At 57.6% G+C, this 19,618-nt stretch overlaps 6 protein-coding genes across 6 annotated transcripts; 3 read left to right on the forward strand and 3 right to left on the reverse strand.

Moving 5' to 3' along the window:
• Nucleotides 1-1,418: 1,418 nt before the first annotated feature.
• On the forward strand, nucleotides 1,419-2,475 carry J3D65DRAFT_428807 (uncharacterized protein). Its single transcript, XM_066796173.1, has one exon. It carries the CDS (start codon nucleotides 1,523-1,525, stop codon nucleotides 2,210-2,212), a length of 690 nt encoding a protein of 229 aa, XP_066653649.1. The 5' UTR covers nucleotides 1,419-1,522; the 3' UTR covers nucleotides 2,213-2,475.
• On the reverse strand, nucleotides 2,457-3,619 carry J3D65DRAFT_429179 (uncharacterized protein). The gene has a single exon (XM_066796177.1). The coding sequence runs from the start codon at nucleotides 3,517-3,519 to the stop codon at nucleotides 2,740-2,742; it is 780 nt and encodes a 259-aa protein (XP_066653650.1). The 5' UTR covers nucleotides 3,520-3,619; the 3' UTR covers nucleotides 2,457-2,739.
• On the reverse strand, nucleotides 3,481-6,717 carry J3D65DRAFT_428783 (serine/threonine-protein kinase ste20). The gene is made up of 3 exons (XM_066796172.1): nucleotides 5,648-6,717; nucleotides 3,876-5,591; nucleotides 3,481-3,824 (listed from the first exon to the last, which is right to left on the reverse strand). Exons 1-3 carry the CDS (start codon nucleotides 6,482-6,484, stop codon nucleotides 3,720-3,722), a joined length of 2,658 nt encoding a protein of 885 aa, XP_066653651.1. The 5' UTR covers nucleotides 6,485-6,717; the 3' UTR covers nucleotides 3,481-3,719.
• A 1,282-nt stretch (nucleotides 6,718-7,999) lies between these two features.
• Nucleotides 8,000-9,327, forward strand: J3D65DRAFT_428933 (uncharacterized protein). The gene has a single exon (XM_066796175.1). It carries the CDS (start codon nucleotides 8,172-8,174, stop codon nucleotides 9,117-9,119), a length of 948 nt encoding a protein of 315 aa, XP_066653652.1. The 5' UTR covers nucleotides 8,000-8,171; the 3' UTR covers nucleotides 9,120-9,327.
• Nucleotides 9,328-10,007: 680 nt separating this feature from the next.
• J3D65DRAFT_629452 (uncharacterized protein) lies at nucleotides 10,008-13,175 on the reverse strand. The gene is made up of 4 exons (XM_066800741.1): nucleotides 12,415-13,175; nucleotides 12,245-12,357; nucleotides 11,816-12,190; nucleotides 10,008-11,765 (listed from the first exon to the last, which is right to left on the reverse strand). Exons 1-4 carry the CDS (start codon nucleotides 12,838-12,840, stop codon nucleotides 10,190-10,192), a joined length of 2,490 nt encoding a protein of 829 aa, XP_066653653.1. The 5' UTR covers nucleotides 12,841-13,175; the 3' UTR covers nucleotides 10,008-10,189.
• Nucleotides 13,176-13,491: 316 nt separating this feature from the next.
• On the forward strand, nucleotides 13,492-16,208 carry J3D65DRAFT_669052 (uncharacterized protein; the record flags this gene model as incomplete). The annotated part of the gene is made up of 2 exons (XM_066803162.1): nucleotides 13,492-13,669; nucleotides 14,677-16,208. The coding sequence occupies 2 exons, from the start codon at nucleotides 13,492-13,494 to the stop codon at nucleotides 16,206-16,208; spliced, it is 1,710 nt and encodes a 569-aa protein (XP_066653654.1).
• Between the last annotated feature and the right edge of the window lie 3,410 nt (nucleotides 16,209-19,618).

Raw genomic sequence — 19,618 nt, forward strand, 5'->3', positions numbered from 1 at the left:
TCGTGGGGGCCGTTGGAGTGGGAGTGAGGTGTGAGACGAAGAAGAAGAAGAAGAATGAGGCTCTGCTGCACAACACAGCAGACCACCGCTCAGCGTAGCGCAGCGACAAAAGCAAAAACAGGGACCGCGGGGTAACCATCTTAAGGGTTCATCCATTCGGCCCATCTCCACCTCACCTCTCCTCTCCTCTCCTCACCTCTCCTCTCCCCCACCGCTACATCACCACCATGACATCCGCACACCCTCTCCCAATTCCACGGCGACGATTAATGCCACAGCCACTAGCGCCAGACGCCCTTTCTTCAATGCACCGACGCTCCGCACGTGGTCGCTGCCGTCACCGAATATTTGGACATCAGTGGGCCAATTCCGCTGTCCCGGGAGCTCACTCGACCTGTTGACGCGTCGGTCGCCAAGTGCAAATTTCCAACCCGGCGACATGGCGAGCTCGAGGAACGCGTGGGGATGCTCCTGGCGACGTCAACATGCACAAGCCGGCCCGCCGCCCACTAGCACCGCTAGTGCTGTGGCTACGACAGCCACAGCCCGTTTCGGATCTGGGACTATCAACCTCCATCCATCTATTGGCCTTGGAAGACATGTCGCCGTAATTCATTCCATCCCGGTCCGGCTGACGCGGCTAACTCGGACCGCTTCCAATCGCATCTCGCTGGCCAAGCCTCTTGTCTGTCGCTATTGTCTCAGGCGAAAACACACACAATGTTGGAGACGAAATTGTCACTTTTTTCATGCGTCCGTCATCCCAGGAAATGAAAGCCTACACACTCTCGGGTCCTGTTGTTGGTAGCTCCAACCGAGCGGATAGGCCTTACGACAACCCGGCCATTTCGTCAACAGTGATTGGCCGCACGACGGGCATCCAGATGAAATACGCGATTGTACAGGACAGCCAAGTCCATGTCAGAAAGATTCCTCAACCCCTGTCATCCCAGAACGCAAAAAATAAAATTATCCACTCCGCCGGGCGTCCTCGAGCAGAGAAAAGACATCCAAGTCAGGCAGACGCTTCCAAATCGTCCCGCCCATCCGTCGGCTAGGTACATGCGTACATTCAAATGCACCAGCTACATACGTGACCGGCCCGACAAGGCTGGACGAATACGATACGAGCCATGTGCGTGCCTTGGAAATCACACGGCATGGCAGACGCCTGACCGCAACAGCAGCAGCAGCATCCGCTGTCATCACATCACCGTCACCGCCTACTGTAGATGCCCTAACTGCCATCTAGGTACCTTGAGGTGGCCAACGACTGCGTTGCCCTCTTTCTCCTGCTCTTCCTGCCCCGCCTGAGGCATATCGCGACGTACATGTACACGACGCACGGTCAGCGACTGACGGACGCTTGCTCGCGTGCGCACATCCGTAGCCTCCCTCCCTCCCTCCTCCGCGTCCTCTCACTCTCTGTGCTTGCTTGTCGTGCGTCCCCGCCTGTCAGCCACGCGACGCCCATTCTCCGACGACTAACTGACCGGCCACAAAGCGCAGCGCAGAGCAGCGCATGGCGTCGGCCTTGCTCCTCCGCCCCGCATACATACATGTACATATGTGTCCATGTACGTTGTTGGCCACCAGCCTTCCTCTCAACTGTCCCAGCACGCTGGCCTCACCGGAGAACGTGCGTCCGCCTGGCCGTTCGTTTCTGCAGCTTGACCACGTGCCCGCCCAGGCTGTGCCATGTGTGGTGGATGGCTGTGGTGTATGCACGCCCAGCCCGTCAGCCGGGTACCTGCACCGTGGCCGTCGGTGTTTGTTGGCATGGCTGTGGTTTGAGGAGCTCCCTGGCCAGTCAGTCTGTCAGCCAGCTCGCTATGCTGTCAGCCCCCCGTTGCGTGTGGTATGCAAGCAAGGATTGGTGAGCGGCCAAAGGAGCTACAGAGAGGACTCCGCTGTGTCTCAGAGACCTTTTATACTGACATGCCAGAAGACAGGCCAACGATCAAACCGTCCAGGAGAAAGGAGTGCCCAAGGACTTGTACCACAGCCTGCCATGCTCACCGCGTCCGCGTGCGCGTGCTCAACGGCGCACCCACCACAGGCAGCACAAACACTGATGCATACATACATACATATGCATACATACCTCCGCGTGTCTATCTCCACATACATACACACCTCGTCAGTGGCCAGGCTCATCCATCCATCCATCCATCCATCCATCCCTCTATCCACACACTCCATCCATTTGTAGCCCTGTCTGCTGGGGCTGGGCTGCAGCTACATGTGTGTAGCCAACCAGTCGCCCGCCTCGACAGCCTTGTGCCACACCGCAGACAAAGTATGCAAGCAGACAGGCCGACAGGCAGGCAGGTAGGTAGGCCAGAGGAAAGCAAAGGAAAAGCCTACCGCGTGCGTAGATATAGCCGCTGCACTGCACTGCACTGCAGACAGGGGCCAGGGGAGGGAGGTAGGGTGGGGCACGCGCCCGAGTATTAGTCAGTGGGCTAACCAAGGTCGCTGATGGAGTGATGAAGAGGAGGTGGTGGGTGGGTAGGGGAGGGAGGAGATGGTCTACGTAGACAGACAGACAGACAGACAGAAAGACATGTCTGCACTTCAAGTTTTTAACTATAGGGAGGAAAGGGTAGATGCACCACTCCTTCACTCCCTCCCTCCCTCCCTCCCTCACTAACTCGCCTTCCGATAACAACATTGATGAAGAAGAAGAGAGAATATGGCAAAGGAGATAGATAGTCACAGAGCAAGAAACAGCATAGATCACGCCGACAAAACGCGACGCAGGGAGGTACATACGTTGGTTGGACCACGCGCGCACACACACATATAAGCAGAAAAGAAGAGGTCGAACAAGAAATAAAAGGGGGTACCCTTGGTGAGATGAGGGTGAGAACAAACAAACACACACAGCAGCTGCTGACTGGCCGACTGGCTGGCTAGCTTGCGAATGGAGCATTTCAAAAAATGGCTCGAAGCTTTCTTGAACATGGAATAAACTTGACTTTGAGAGAGGCGTGTCGAAATATACCACAAAAAGTACTGCTGGCTGGCTGACTGGCTGGCTGATGTAATAAGAAGCCGGGACGGGCGGACGCTTTGCCTTTCTTTGTTTTCATATTTTGTGTGTAGAAGAAGAAGAAGAAGAAGAGCATCCTCGCTGCCTGCGTGCGTGCTTGCGTGCTTATTTGCTTGCTGCTGCTGCTGCTGCTGCTGCTGCCGCTGCCGCTGCCGCTGCTGCCTCGCTGGGTATCCGGAACGAGCATATAAAAAAGAAGTAGTAGTAGGTCGAAGAAGAAGAAAAGGAGAAGAAATAGAGAAAGAGAAGAGAAAGAAAGCCAGGGCGAAAAAGAGGAGAGGAATCAAAAAAGAAAAAGGCGCAAAGATGGAGAAGATTCGCCGTCTTCTCGGCCGACTCCCTTCCCATCGCACCGCAGCCGCCATGGCTACCATCTCAGCAGCCCCTCCCGTTCCCCATCCCTTGACGGAAAAACGTAGAAGAAAAAAAAGATTTTCCCCAATGCAGACAGATGAGCGAAACATGTAGTCTCCCGGCGCAGCAATCAGAGAAAACAAAATGTCGCAGAATCGCCTGCTCGAACGCTTACTTCACAAGGCTCGTAGGCAGTATTCCCGAAATGCTTCGACTCGTGGTGCGCCGTCTACAGACAATTGTGACAGCTTGGAATGTAATCTATGCGTGGTTTTTCGAAATGCCTTCACTCGAGACTCCAGGACATTGTTTACGATCCACCCTTCTTGCGGCGCTCTTCGGCACGAGCTTGGCGTGCCGCTTTGACGAGCGGTGCAAGAGTGGCGAGTGGCTCGGCAGTCTGGATGAATGGGTGCTGGCAGAGTGTTAGTATGCGCATGGTGAGGGGTGCAAGCATTCGACTTACAGTGAGCAGATCGTGGGCGCTTGCACGCTTATCAGGGTCAACTTTGAGGGCAAATCCGAGGAAATCCTTGAAAACAGGCGAAAGATTGTGCTCCTCCTTAATGGTGGGCGTGCCATTGGTAGCAATCAACCAGAGAGCTCGCAGCGGCGACTCGTTGAGGTAAGGCGGCTCTCCCTCAATCATCTCGATTGCCATGATGCCCAGTGACCAAATATCAACCTTGCGGCCGTATTCCTTGCGAGTCACAACCTCGGGAGCCATCCAGTATGGTGTTCCGACCATGGTTGTCCGCTTACGCTCCGACTCGTTGATTTGAGCGCAGAAACCAAAATCGGTGAGCTTGATGTTTCCTTCCATCGAAAGCAGAATGTTGTCCGATTTGATGTCGCGGTGAATGACGCCCTTGGAGTGCAAGTGCTGCAGACCACACAAGACCTCGCGCGACACGGCAGCAATCTGGCCCTCGCTCATGATGTTGAATGTCACAACGTCCGTCAGCGAGCCGCCTTCCATGTACTCCATGACAACCCACAGGTCGCCCCGTACAAGGAACGAGTCCATGAAGTTGACAATGTTGCGATGCTTCGATTCCCGCATGACCAAGATTTCGTTGATGATGAGATCCTTTTTGGGCTGCTGGTCCAGGTTCATCTGTTTGATGGCCACACAGCGATTTGAACCAACCTGATAAGCAGTAAAGACACCACCAGACGCGCCCTGACCAATCTTGTTCAAGTTGCGGTACATTTTCTGGGGATCTTGCGGGTTGCAAATGGCAGTCAGGCGCTCGAGTATGTCCGTGCCCTGCATGTGGCTGGCTCGTTGCTGGCGTTGGCGTGGACGGCCACCAGGAGGCGCGGGACCGCTGCGGGGCTGCTGGTTTGGCATTGGAATGCTGGTTTGCTGGTCGGTTGCTTGGGTGGACGAGAATTGCTGCGACTGCTGCGACTGTTGTTGTTGTTGCTGTTGTTGTTGCTGCTGCTGCTGCTGCTGCTGTTGCTGCTGCTGCTGGGAAGGCTGGTACGGGTGTTGCTGGTAGTGTCGCTGGCTGCGAGTTCGCTCAATCTGTGCCTGCTGACGCGCGATGGACTGCTGAGCGGCAAGCATTGCCTGTTCCTGTTGAGCCTGGTATTGTTGCACTGTACCTCCAGAGGGTTGGCCATAGTTGCTGGGAGCACTGGCGTCGTTGGTGTTTGAGCGGCTTCGAGAAATGGAGGGCTTGGACGAAGGGCCGTCCGTGGGCGACTGGTGGACATGGGCAGCGGCGTGCGGGTTGTCGTCGCGACTTCTCTCGGGGGCTGGCGGTGCCGGACGCAAGGGAACTACATGTTGCTGCGAGGCTGCCGGAGGCTTTGGAGCTGGACGGTGAGGAATCATGTTGCCGCTGCCATTAATCTGGGATGGTGACTGTGATGAGCCCTGACCACGAGGGACCGGCGGAGGCGCACGAGGATTTTCGAACGAGTCCTCTGCGTTTCGAGGGAAGCGAGGACTAACTGGTGGACTCATCATTGGCGTCATGCCACTGCCTGGCGTCGTAGGGTAGCCGCTCGGGTGGGCGTGTCCCAGCTTGTCCCATATGTGCTCGTCTGCGCGCCCTCCCTGCGATTCCTGAAAGAAGTTGACGACCTCGACGAGGGCCTCGGGATGCTCGGTCTGGTCCTTTTCGGTGATGCCGTTGGCCTTGAGGATGTTTTGCCATTCTCGCGGCAAGCCCTGCGACGTGTCAGTGAGTGCTGGGGGGAGGGGAGGAGACTGTGGGGGCGACGTACGGTGAACTCGCCCGTGTCGTTGTCGATGGAAACGTGGGTGACGTGCAGCGGGTTGGTCGGGGTGGAGATGGTAGGTCGACGTGGCGAGCCGACGAGGCCGCTGACGAAGGACGAGAAGCCCGTCTTGGTCTTTTTGAGAGCGTCCGGGCGGGCGAGCTTGGAGAGCTTCGCGTCGCCCGACAGGCGCTTGTGGTGGTCATCGGACTTGGGCGCAGTCATGGCCTCCATCTTCTTGCCCAGAGCAGTGAAGCTGGCAGACTGTCTCAGTCGCGGCGACTTGTGGGTGTTCAGTTTGGCATCCGCCCGGGGCGAGCGAGCGGGCGAGTTATTGCGGGAGGCGGGGGTGGAGCTGATGGTGTCGATGTTGCGATAGAGGGCCTCGGCGTCAAACGGGGTGCCAATGAGGTCGTGGGTGGACTTTTCGGTGACGGAGCGGCGCAAGGGCGGCGGCGAGGTATGGAGCGAGTCTTGGTAGTGGCGTGTGGAGGGTTGCGGGTAGCGAAGGGCATTCGAGGGTTGGTGGTTGTTGTGGTTGTTGTTGTTGTTGTTGGAGGAGTGGTAGTATTCGGCAGAGTGTTGGCGGTCGAGCGACGAGGACGACGACGACGAGGCAAAGTCGGCCGTGGGGCTTCGTTGGTGGCCTGAGGAGTGGTTGTGATTGCTGTGGAAGCGCGGGTAGGTAGGGGCGGAGGGGGCGCGACGGAGAGAGCGGAGGGAGGAATTGTTGTACGAGACGGGGGGCGGGGCCTTTTTGGTGAGGCGGCGGTGCTCGCGATGAGAGGTGGAAGTGGAGGTGGAGGTGGAGGTGGACGAAAAGTGAGGTGAAGTGCCTTCCATGGTGCGGGTGCAGCGCAGTGCAGTGCAGTGTAGTGCGTCGGGTGGGTTTTGGGGGGTCCTTTCAGAGCGGAAGGTACAGCACAGCAGAGCAGCGCAGAGCAGAGCAGAGCAGAGCAGAGGGCAGCGCAGTGCAGCGCAGCGCAGCAGACCTGACCTGACGCCGTTTGCCAGGGCTTGGGCCTCCCAGCGTTACCTCGAACCTGCAGCAGGGCGGGTCGGACGCGGGTGAGAGGGCGAGGAGCTGGAGGATGGAGGGGCGAGCGAGCGAGCGACGAGAGAGTGATGGAGTGCAGTGAGGAGGCGAGGATAGGATCAGATGGGAACCGAACGACACGAGAGAGAAAACGGCCGCGTGGGCGGTGTACGGTACGGTGCGGTACGATCAGATCAACGGTCGACGACGAGAGGATACGCCGCCCGATGAGCACAGCTCCACTGGCACCGTAGCGGAAGCTGAGGTGTTTCCATGTGTCGAGCGGTGCGTGTGGCGGCGGCTACAGCACCTGTGCAATTCACAAGTCTACGGCGGGATGGGGGGATTCTATCTGCGTCGAGTCGACGTCTATCGTCAGGTTGTTGTTTTTGTTGTTGTTGCTGTTATTCGTCCCGTCATGCTTTGCGCACCCCTAACCAATCCATACATTACTTTAGCAGCCTGCAGCGGACGAGACGTCCCTTTCTTTCCCTCAGCGACGTTGGACACCAGAGAGGGTCCCGCTAGTGTCTGGCCTAGTGCCGTCCGCTGCTCCGCAGTTTCAGGCAGCGATCCCTAATGACGGCTGTGGAGATGGGCCTCTCGCCTCTGGCCTCTGGCCTCTGGCCTCTCGCCTGGCCTCTCTTCTTTGGCGCCGGCCCTTGGGTGAAGCAGCGACGTGCTCTGCTGCAGCTGCCCTTGTCTCAACACCTCATGCCCTGAGCCTGTCGACACCAGACCCTTGCCCATGCCACGCCCCCGATCCATCTGCTCCCGTCCACGTCCACGTCCCGTCCGTCCTGATCATGATCCCGCGCCCCCGGCCTGCCGTGCATGACACCGCATCGCACCGCAAACCCACGACGGAAAAATTAACAACCAAACCGGGCCAAGGTCCAGACGCCGCATCCCCGACACCCATGTGGAGACTGCCTGGCCTGCCTGAGCCTGAGCCTGAGCCTGAGCCTGAGTCTGAGCCCAATCCCAATCCCGATCCCAATCCACAAATCCACGGCAGCCAGCCGCCAATCGTCCACAACCACGTAGTCCGTCTTTTCCAGAAGGTGCAAAATGAAAAAAAAAATTAACAATTAGAGCGGCCGTTGAACTTTGCCTCCCTCTCCCTGAAGAACATCCCCCGTCCATCATGTCGGCACGCGACGCCCACGGCCCAAGGCGACCATCCAGGCCCCCAAGGACGGCTCGCCTTCCTTCTCCGCCCGCGCCAAGACCACCACTGCCACTGCCACTGAGCCACTGAGCCACTGAGCCACTGAGCCACTCGAGGTCCTCCGCCGCCACTCAGCGCACGTCTTGCCGTGCCGTCCCCACGTCCAATCAACACCCTCTTCCGCTGCTAATCCGCCATATCCCCGTCGCTCGAATCAAATCCGCCTCTTCGCCATTGCCAACTCACTCGACGAGTCAGTCCATGACGCCTTCCAATTCCAACCTCCAATCCTCCCTCATTGGCCAGGTTCAGCCTGTGTCAGGATGACACCGGCACGGTCCGAACCACTCTGCACGAGGCGTTGCTGCGAACCTGCCCTGCTCAACCAAGACGAAGAAAAACAAGACGCCCAGGGCAGGGCGTCCGTGACGTTGTTCGCTTGGAGAGAGACCTGCAGATGCAAACGTCCTTTTTCTTGCTGCCTGCCAGCCCCCGACCGGCAATCGCTGCCGTCACTTGACTGCCATCATCTACGTGTTCATACATTTCAGTCAGCATTTCTCATTCTGCGTTTGCTTCTTTTCACCACCACTTACGCTGCTTCTGTCCGTCGGCCGGAATGGCGTGCCCAGCCTCAACGTTGCATCGTTCGGCCACGGGCATTCCTTCAAACGAACGACGAGGCGAGGCGAGGCGGAGCAGGCCCCCCAGCCAGCCCACCATCACCACCATCCGCCTCAGGAACCACCAACTCCGTTCCCGCATTTATCCCCGGGCAGGAAAAGAAAAGAGCGAGACACACAGGAACGGCGCCAGGGCTGCCTGAACAGCCCACCGCTGCAGGAGGGCAGGCAGGCAGGCACCCAACGTCCCCACCTCTGTCCTCTCTCTCTCTCTCTCTCCCTCCCTACTCCATCCTCGTGCTGGCCGAAAGGCCAACCTACCCCTTGCCCTCTCCTTGCAATAGTCCTCCCCTATGGTACCTACCTGTCGTCTGGTCTCTTCTCCACACCGACCACGAGTCTTTCTTTCTCTGCGCAAGTCTCGTCTCCACCGACGACGACGATGATCCGCCTCGCCGGACGGGATCGGCCCCAGGGCATCAAGCCAACTACCGGACCTATATTTATAGGAGCCACTGGCAATGCTTCACGAGGATCGGCGCTGCTGCCGGGCGTTGGACATGGGCGCCGAGTGCCGCTTTCTCGCTCTCGCTTGCCGGCCGCCATCTGTCCGTCCTTGCGAAGCGAGCTGAGATCCACGCCGTATGAATCGCGCCAAGTATAGATGGACGGGTGTGCGTGCCTCGTATGGAGAGGGGATCGTGACAGTCGCCGCCGCCGCCGCATGGGAGTTCTGTCCTCCTTTGAGCGCTTACTCACTCGTCTCTGTCTTTGTTTCTGTGTTTTGGATAGGAGTGAATCGTCAGATCGCAGTAGACGGACAGACGGATGAATAGACTGCACGCCGCCCATTTTTTTAATGTCTCGTCTTCCTTGGTCCCGGCGCTCTCCTCCAGTTCCTCCTCTCTAACAAACTACCTTTGCACATTACAACCGTTCTCCCAACACCAACACCAACAGAGACAGTCCCTCTTGGTCTAACCAACCATCAGCGCCCCTCCCGAGCTGCGTGGAGCAGAGTCACTGCTCGTCGGGTTCGTTTCTCCTTTCGCCTTCTCTTTGGATGAACAATCTGACTGTCTGCCTCGTCGTCGTCGTCGTCGTCCGCGTCCATCCACCCATCCACCCAACGCGATCCAAAGCAACACTTGCAAAGAAGAAGACGACGGCAAAGAAAATCCAGCCAGAGACGAGAGGAAAGAAAAGCCGCTCACTGCCTACGGCACCTCATAGATGGGGTACACAAACTGTAGGGAACCAAAGACCCCCCCCCCCCCCCCCCCCCCCGCGGCAAATAATTACACGTAAGACTGTGAACACTTTTCCGCCTGACCTGTCTGCCATCTGATCTGATCTGATCTGCCTCGATTAAATCTGTCGTACATTAGGCACCTTTCATAGTGTATGTAGCTACCTACTTATGCCCACCCCATCCACTTATGCCCACCCCATCCCATCCCATCCCAACCCATCTGAATGTTGTAATCAAACGCCACCACCACCACCACCACCACCACCACGAAAGAAAGAAAAAGGGGGGAACTTTTAGATGTAATTAGACCAGACCAGCAAGCACCCCAACCCCCAACACCACCACCCCAAAGAAAAGAAAAAGAGATTGAAAAGAAAAAAACCCCCCCACCCCATCCCATCCCATCCACCATCAATCCCATCCTCTTCTTCAAGAAAACGCCATCATCGTCACATCATCAACGCCATTACTGGCCACTTCCACCAGCAACACCGCCGTGGCCAACCTGCTGTTGCTGTTGCTGTTGCTGCTGCTGCAACACAGGCATCACGACGCCCGCCAGGACGCGCAGGTAGCCATCGCGCACCATCGTCGCCGGATTGAAGTACAAGCTCTGATTAAGCGCCGCCGCCGCCGTCGCCGCAGCGGCCGCCGCAGCAGCCGCATTGCTAATGTCGTCCTTCTTGTCGGCAGCGGCGACGGCGTCCAAAGCCGCCGCAGCAGCCGTGGTGGCATGGTCGTTGTTGTTGTTGGCGTTGGTGTTGTCGTCGCCGGGACGGTTCTCGCCAGAAGACGTGGTGGCGATGCCCGTCTTGTCGTCAGGCGGCGTGGCCGTCGAGGCGGCTGCTGCTGTTGCTACACCACCGCCGCCAGGGCCTTCGCGCTCGCCGACGGCGGCTTCGGCCAGGTGCTCGAGCAGCGTCGTTGAGTTGCCGCCGGCGGCCTCGCCGTGGACGGACGCGCGCTTCTTGGACACGTAGAAGCGGATCGTCGCGTCCCACGACGCGTCGTCGTCCGTCTTGAGACGGTGCAGCGCCGATTCGAGCTCCGCCAGCTGGCGCAAGGCTTCGTCCCGCGTGTCGTCTCTCTCCGTCAGCTCGCCGAGGACGAGGGCAGCGAACGCGCCGAAGTGGTGGTAGGGCGAGGTGAGGATGATGGCGTTGGACTGGAGGAGATTGGTCAGGGCGCTGGCTGCAGTCAGGAGCTCCGACGAGTCGAGGACGGGGCCGTAGCGGGCAATGAGGAGACGCGTATGCCAGTAGGCGAGGAGTATGAGAGGATGAGGGTCGAGGGGCAGCGTCTCGTGGAAGCGCTCGAGTTGGCCCATGATGGAGATTCGAATCACTTTGAAAGCATAGCTCGATGGAGTGTGCGGCGCCGTGATGTCGTCCGGAGATGGCTCCACGTCTTTGGCGAGCTTTGCGAGCAAGGAAATGTGGGAGATGATTTTGGAGAGCCGCGCCATGGCGAAGACGAGTGATCCAAAAATGATTTCGTCTTCGATGGACAAAAAGTTGCGCTCGTCTGAGATGCTTGGCTCGCTGGAAGTGCTGATGGCGTGGAAAAAGTCTAGGATGAAGGTGACCCAGAAGACGCGCCGGCCGAGGGCGTCATCAGAGTCCAGATTGATCTCCTGGTCTCTGTTTCGATAGCACATGGCGTTGAGAGAAAAGTTTCCAGCTACCCTCGCTGCAGAAGCGATGCACATGTCCTTGAGGGAGGATGCATGGACGTCTCGTTGACCTGGGCCTGAGCAGTCTGACTCGATGGCCAAAAGCAGGTAACTTTGAGCCAAGATGACGCCGGAGCCTTTGTTCAGAGGCATGCCCACTTCCGAGTTGAGCAGGTTGTATGTTTTCAAGCAGCGCTCGTAATGGTTGGCCTCTTTTGGGAGATTCGACGAAGGCCAGGCGCGGACCGCACAATCGAGTGCCGCAAGAAAGCCGTCGCGGAGTCTGGTCTCGCAATCGGCCAGGCGCGTCTTGAGATTTCTCATGTCAAAGGGCAAGACAGGGTAAGTGTCTTGGATGACACGGTAAAATCTGTCGTAAGTCAGCCAAGTTCGATTCAAGTCTCTTGTGCGAGAACATACTCGTTGACTGCCATGTCCGAGTTGCCGAATTGAAACATGTCGACAGCGGAATCCTGCTCGTAAGCTCCGAAGCTGCTCTCTCGGCGCTCCCACGACTGATGTGTGCCATTTGCTGACTGAGACAATTGATTTCTCAACTGCTCGCCAATGCCTTCGGACATGGAATGGGTCCTCTTTCGACCAGCGGTGGGCTGAGAGGCCGTCGAATTGGAAAAATCTGGCAGACCCGCGATGCCTTGGTCGTTGAAGTTTTGGAGGTAGGACTGCAGCTCGGCTTGCTGCTGGTGCAGGTGGCCATTTTGTGGCGACTGGCCCTGCGCCTGTTGGGCTTCGTACTCCAGCCTACTAAGCCGGTCGGCGAGCTCCTTGATGTATCTGCGTCATGTCAGAATGTGAATGGTGAAAAGCGGACGAGACTTGGGTGCTTGCCCTTTGCTGGGACCGCGCTTTTGCGGCTGTCTACTAAACTGGCAGCGCGCACCCGTGCGCTTACAGCTTGTGCATGCCTCTGGACCATTTTCCGAGGTTGCATCACAGCGAATCTACATTAATGCGGCTTCAGCTTTTGGGGCTTGCAGTGGGCCAAATGGAGGGCAAACCTTCTTCCTCCGACACTCGTCGCATGCGCGCGAGACTTTGGACCTCTTCCTCATGTTGGTATCCTGCTGGGGGCTGAAGTGGGGGTCGCGCGAGACGTTCATGACGTCCTGGGCAATGTTCATGATGTCGTGGTGTCGCTGCTGGTTTGGCTGGGGCTGGGGCACCTGTTGGATTTGGTGGTGGGCCATGGGCATGTGCGACTGCTGATTCGGGGTGGTGGCCATGGGAGCTTCATTGATGCGCGACAGGTGAGAAGCTAGCTCCTGGTGCAGGTTGTTCTCGTTCTGGAGGGCGAGGTGGGGGTCGACGGGATTGGACTGCTCTGCTGGCGGCGACAAGTTGCCATTGGGATGGGCGTAGAGGCCGGCGGCGCCGGCGGCCATCTGAGCGGCGTTGGGCGAGGGGTAGGACTGCGGGTCCGACATGATGCCTCGAGAGCCAGTGCAGGGCTTGGGCGATGTGTCGAGGGCTGGTCGGCGCGTGGGTTTAGGGTTTGGAAGATGAAGTCAATGGAGAGGTTGAATTGGATTCAAATCGCAGGCGGCGGATTATGTAATGGCGCTAGCCGAAGAGCAAGCTCTGGCAGGCACGCAGAAGAGAACGAAGGGCGTGTCGGAGGGCATTTTGGTCGCAAAAGCACAGTATTCAGACTCGTGGTTTAATGCAGATGTCTACACGGCGAGCCCAAGCTCAGGACGGCGTTGGGATGACGCGCCTGTCGGAGCTTGAGTTGTTCCTACACGGAGAATAGATTCTGCAGACCTGACCTGCCCTGGGCTGAGTCACGACGGAGCGGACTCGACGGCTCCGACAGCAACCAACACCTAAATACCTACCGTTGCACACGCCGTCGCTCGTCTCGCACCGTCTCGCCGATCCAGGGGCTGGAGGGCATGGTCAGGTGTTTGCGGCAGCACCCAGCGGAGCGCACAGCTGACCTGGAGGGTGACATGCAAAGCTTGACTCGGAGCGTCGAAGAGGTCGACCCAGCCGTCCTGTCAACCATCCGTACTGTACTATACATGTACGGACTGGAGGCCGGTGCGGTGGCTCGGGCGGCGTCGTCGACGATCAGCATGAGCTTGGCCTTGACCTTGACCTTGTCATCGTCGTCGTCGTCGCAATCGCCAAAGAAGCGGTGGGTTTTTCGACTGCACTGCAGCTTGCCGTGGCGCGTGATGGTCGTGGGCGGCGGCGGCGGCGGCGGCGGCACGAGCACAGCCGTCACGGTCACGGTCACGGTGCACGCCAACGGTGGCTGTCCTCTGAGGTGCTGCTTGGGCGAGTGCGAGTGCGACGGGTTAGATACAGCTAGACGTAAAATATTAAGTGGTGGTGGTGGTGGTGGTGGTCGAGTGCCGTCCCTACGTAGCGCGGCCACAGGCGGTCTAGCGCACTCTCCCCGAAAATTGCTGGCCCTGGCCCTGGCCCTTGGTGGCCCCCCCCCGGGGCGTCTCCGTCTCCGCTCTGCACTGGCTCTGGCTCTGGCCTGGCTACCTACCTACTTCTTCTGCTGGCCCGCTCCCTCCTCCATTCTTCATCCACCGAGAGGAACACCCTCCCATCGTCCACCTGTGCTGAAAGGCCCTACTCTTCTCCGAGTTGAACGCGTTACGGCCAGCGCCATCTGGTGCACGGCTCGGCCTCCTCTCCCCTCTCCTCTCTCTCTCTCTGCTCTGCTGTCTCTTCTCTCTCTCTCGCTCTCGGTCAACTCAACCCGTCTGCGCAGCCGCGTTTCATTGGACCTCTCTCTCTCTCTCTCCAACCTCAACACTCAACCTCGATCCTCTCTCCGGCGCCCGCTGAATACCCGTCGCAATCACCCTGCGCCTCATCAATCCTCCCCGCAATCCGTCCACTGACGTCGCTGCGCCCGTCCGGCCCCCGACCATCACCGCCGCTGCAACCACCCGACCACTCCCTCGAGAGCGTAGAGCAGACCGCCTCCGGCCTGTGCACTCTGTCCAAGGATGCCTATTCTAAATGGCGAGAAATACGCCTGTGAATCTTGCATCAAAGGCCATCGCGTCAGCGGCTGCACGCACTCAGGTAAACCCCTCCTCCAGCCTCCGTGACGCCCGTCTGTCCTGTGTGTCTCGTGTCGCCTCGCCTTCTTTACGCTGTGCGCACCTCTAACCCAGGGACTCGTACTTATCCTCGTCTTTCGCGCACCGCCGTCCTTGATTTTCGCGCATCGCAGTCGGAGCGAGCTCAGGCAAGCAGCGTATCATGCGTAGAACGAGACTCTGACAGGCAGACAGATCGTCCACTGAAGCACATCAATCCAAAGGGCCGCCCTGTCAAGCAATGCGAGCACTGTCAGAAAGCTCGCAAGAACAAGTCTCATCACGCTCGCTGCGACTGCGGTCCGAAGAAGGACAAGACCAAGGCGGAAAAGGCTGCCCATGAGAGCGAGAACCACCACGACGGCTCCGTCAACCTCGGCTCCTCGTTGAACTTTGCCGCAAACTCGACCGGATGCAAGTGCCATTCGGGCGAAAAGTGCATTTGCGGCATCAAAAAGGAGCCTGGCGACCTCAAACTCGACACGGGCTTCCCCAAGACCGGAGCACTCCTGAACAAGAACAAGCCGCGGCTCACGTCCGCCCATTCGGAAACGACTCTGACAGTCTTTGCCAATGGCCACCACAAGCCCTGCCATCGGATGAACAACATGGCTCACACTTCGGGCGCTCCGTACAAGATTCCGCGTCACAACACGCACCATGGCTCTGTCCACCGCTCCCACGACAACCTCGCAGAAGTGTACAGCAAGTCCATGGATCCCGCGCGCCGTTCTGTTGACAGCCTGAACCTCACAAACTCCACATTCAACTTCTTCCCACAGCAGACAAACTCCGAAAGTGTCCCCATTACTCCCTTGGCCGCTGGCTTGGACAACGACAACGCCGCTTATGACCCGTCCAAGTATGCTTTCGACGCACAGCAGCAGACTGCGTTCGCCAAAATGATTGCTGAAACCACCATGGCTCCCAGCGCCACCGTGTCAGAGAGTATGCCGGTCAATCAATATCCCTGGATGAACAATGTCTTCCAGGGACAGCAGTACGGCATGGACAGCATTTCCACCTCTCCAACTGGAGACCTAACGCCCGAGTACGACTTCAACAATTTGTCCTCTGCCGCGGCCGACATACACCACAATCCTTACCCGTGGTCCGCTGGTGACCTGCCCCTTGACCCCAACAAGCTGTCCGACTCTCTCCAGCCCGTTTCCCACAGCGGAGAGTCCAACAGGCAGAGTGTTCCCGGTATGACGACCTCGTCTTCTGGCGCACAGTCTGAAGTCGGGGAACCCGCCCTGTTTGGCGATTTGGATCTTTCCAAGATACCTCAACAGCCTTCGTTTGGCGAACCTCCTGCGTACCAGCTTGGCTCTGCTGCCGTCAGCCAACAGGACCTCCACCAGCAAATGCCCAATCCCATCAATAACAGCAGCCATCGTCAGTCATTGGATCTCAGTTATCTGAGCAGTTCCAACAGCACCGCTGTCGGTCAACAGGGCATGGACGTCTTTGGGACCAGCGCGCTGGATGATCCGTCCTTGTTTCAGACTGCTGCCACCACGGGATCCTCCGGCTTCAACGAGGGCAATTTCGCTACGACGGCTGACTTTGCCGTCACGCTGAACAGCTCTCAAGGCGGTATGAGCACGACCGCCGACGACACTGCTTGGATGGACCTGCTCAGCGGGGGACTCAATGTCAATAGCTTTTCTGTCCCGATCGATCCCATGAACGGTCGTACTGGAGAGTTCCCCCCATGGTTATAGCATTAAATGAGCCCGACAAGCTGCCAAGAGGTCGGATTTAAAACGTGCCGTGCCGCTGCTCGCTGTTTTACGCCCATTTTCCGGACACATCAAAGTTTCGCAAAGTAGCTTCGTCAGTCCTGGTCCGCCAGAGCAAACCCGACCCTTGCCTCAGCATCATCTAGGTAGTCCCCGATTCTTCATCTTTTCTTTTGTCGGTTTCATTGAGAGATATCCTTTACGACGCCATGACAAATGACGCTGTAGATGCGATGATACCTCCTCCACCGCGCCAGTCACTCGTTTAGTCACAATCAGCACGCTTGCCACCAAAACCGTCAAGGCACCCTGCGAGAAAAAAGCAACAAATTCGGAGCTGCCATGTTCTGATGCACTGAATCAGCCTGCTTTTTTGCAAGGCACACCACTATCGCGTAGATCAAGCCTGACTTTCTTTGCCACCTTTTCGGTCACCTTCAATTCTTCAGGCGGAGAGTGGAGACTGCTATTCTGTTTCGCTTCTTGGCGACTCTTTTCCCCGTTGAGTACAGCATCGCTACTGCTTTTTCATGTAGATATCAGTTCGCTTTGGAGGAGGGACATTTTGGCTTTTTTTCTTCCCCGCTTTTTTTCGTTTTGGTGTGGCATATAATGGAGTCAAAAGTATAGAGGGTGGTATTTTGGATCTTCAGCAAATATGCATTCCTTGTTCAACAGTGATTCGTGCGTCGCCTCTATTCTGTCGCCGTGCGGAAGCTCTTGAACAAGGTTTTGTAGATGGGGGTTGGGAGGAGGGTCGTATGGACAAAAGGACAGCATTGAAGTCGCTGGTAAGACTGCGCGTCTCTCGTTTCACCACTTTTTTTTTTCTTCTCTTTTGTCAAACACGATAAAAGTACACTCTGGTTCCGCCGTAACTTTGCGGCAGTGAACATTTACATCCATAGCTCATCTACACACCTATCAATACTTTCCTTTGTTTTCCATTACTACCGTTAACATTACTGGGGTGGTGGGCGGACGATTGGTAAATGAGGCTGACTGGCCGAGGCACACTTACTGCCTTGAGGTAAGGTACCGATTAGCTAGCCAGCCAGCCAGAAAGCCAGAAAGCACAGCCTCCCCCTACCTTGCTTCACGAGCGAGCGAGCGAAAGTCGAGGTAAGGCGAGCGGACAGCAGCAGTGCAGTCGCAGCACTGTCCTGCGACCGTTTCAATCATCCACCCACCCCCTATCCCCTATCCTTTTTCTCGTTCTCGTTCAAACGCGCCGTTGACCGCTGTTTCATGGCCGTCATGATTGGGGGTGGCGGTGTTGCGTTCGTTCGTTCGTTCGTCGGTCGTGCTTGCTGCTTGCTTGCTCGTCCGCGCTCTGAGCTGCGCTGCGCTGAGCTGCGCTGCGCTCGCCTCGCCTCCGAGCCGGAGCCGTCCACACTTCGCTGGCACACTTCGCTGGACTACGCACCCTTCCTTCTGGGAGGGTGCGTGTGTAGGTAGGTCGACCACAGTGCGAGGCCCGCTCGATCATTGCTCGTCGCCCAAACGTTTGACAACGGCCGGGCGGCCAGCCGGCTTCTGCCCCTGACTAGGAAATGGCAGATGGATGGACAGCCACCTCGGCCGACGTTGTGGCACGCACTGTTTGTGCCGTGTGTGTGTGTGCCTACCCCTGGACAGCGTAGCGTAGCGTCGCGGGCGAGCAAGCAGCCATCACCACAACCACCGTCGCCGCCACCGCCGTTGGCAGATGGACAGGCAGGCAGGTAGTCGAGTCCAGCCCGACCCAGCCCGGCCGGCCAGCCAGCCAGCCAGCCAGGCACATGTCTCGTGCTATTCTGGAACAGCAGGGCCGTGGTTGTGATAGAGTGTGGTAGCGCAGTGGTAGCGCAGTGGTAGGGCTGTGGTCGTGGGCCAGCCACAGACAGCCACAGTTGAGGCTTGTTTGGGGTATTTTTGACTGGCTGGCTGGTTGGGGCGTGACGCTAAGGTGATGGTTTTGTCCTGGGTGGGAAGAGGACTGGTTGGACTTTGTTTGGTCGTTTGCTGCGACGACGCCGAGGGCAACGATGCTGATGATGGTGGTGAGGGGTCTTGGAGTGGATGGCTGTGATGGTGATGGTATGGTGATGGTGTGCTCGCTTGACTGCTGCTCTGCGAGTGTCTTCTTTTTCTGCTCTCCTCATTGATATTTCCTTCAGACTTGCTGCTTCGTCGTTGCCTTCTCGCCGGACAACTGAGAACTCCCAGTTCCAGTCTGCCGCGGAATGTGCGATGCCCATTCACCTATCCAGCCATTCTAGGCACTTCGTCCAGCCAATCGTCTTTCTCTGATTTTGCGGGCTTTTTGCCTTGCCAGATACGCCAGGCAAGAAAGAAAGGTGTGCCTGCGTTTTACTCTCATCTTGCAAACCTGTTTGTCAACCCATGCTCCGCCATGCACTCGTCGACAGCAGCCCCACCACCACCACCACCACCACCACCACATCAACAACCCCGTACCTCCCCACGCTCCTTGCAAGCAATGACACCATTACCCATCATACCCATCTACTTGCAGCAACCCACCGACTCGCGGACGAGCTCGACTCATGCACTCGCCGGCTGTCGGAGATAGCTCGGGGAAGGGCACGCAGACATTGAGGAGGGAGGTGTTGCGCTGGCCGTTGGGAGAGGCAGCAGTCGCCCACGCCCACGCCATATCGACGCAATGCACGCGGCGCCATGTACGATTGATCGGATCGCATCGAGGTGGGAGTTGTGTGTCGGACCCGCGGGTGGTTGTGGTGGCGTTCTAGCCGGTGCTGGCTGTTTGCGTTGTGACGTCGGCTGCGGGGAATAGGAAGAGGAGGGAATGGGAAGAGGAGGGAATGGGACAGAGAGGGAGAGGGAGAGAAATGGCGGTACGATATCTTGGATGGCGAATCTTCTGCTTGTGGGGACAGGTAGGGAAGGAAGAGGAGATGCAGTATTTCGGAGGGGTTTTTTCTTTTCATCACTCGTCTCCCTCCACCGTTGCGTTCAATCCATCCGTGGATCTGGTGTCCTAGAAGTCTGCCGCAACTGCCCGACTTTGAATATTGTGAGTGATTGGAACGCTGAATGATGACAGTCATCACGAAGAAAAAGAGAGTAAAGGAAAGAGCAAGGACCAGTGGAGAAGAGGAGAGAAGGTCGTGTCCCTTTCTCGGCGAACATGAGGTTGTTCAAGTCCAGCAAAGAGGCATCTATTCACATCAGCCTGTGAGCCTTGGCGATTCGGTCTTGGTGCTGTCGTTGTCACAAAGGGCTGTCGTTGCACAGAATGGTTTCGTTGGCCCAATCGCCTTTGTTCGGGCGCACTTGAACAACAGAACAACACTGTGACGCAACCAGCTCTCGCCAACCCCAAGCTGATAAATTGAGAATGCATGCCACTTTCCATGACACCGGCA

The sequence above is a fragment of the Phyllosticta citribraziliensis genome (genome assembly GCF_038025025.1).
Source record: "Phyllosticta citribraziliensis strain CPC 17464 chromosome Unknown J3D65scaffold_8, whole genome shotgun sequence".
In the NCBI taxonomy this organism is placed as follows: domain Eukaryota; kingdom Fungi; phylum Ascomycota; class Dothideomycetes; order Botryosphaeriales; family Phyllostictaceae; genus Phyllosticta; species Phyllosticta citribraziliensis.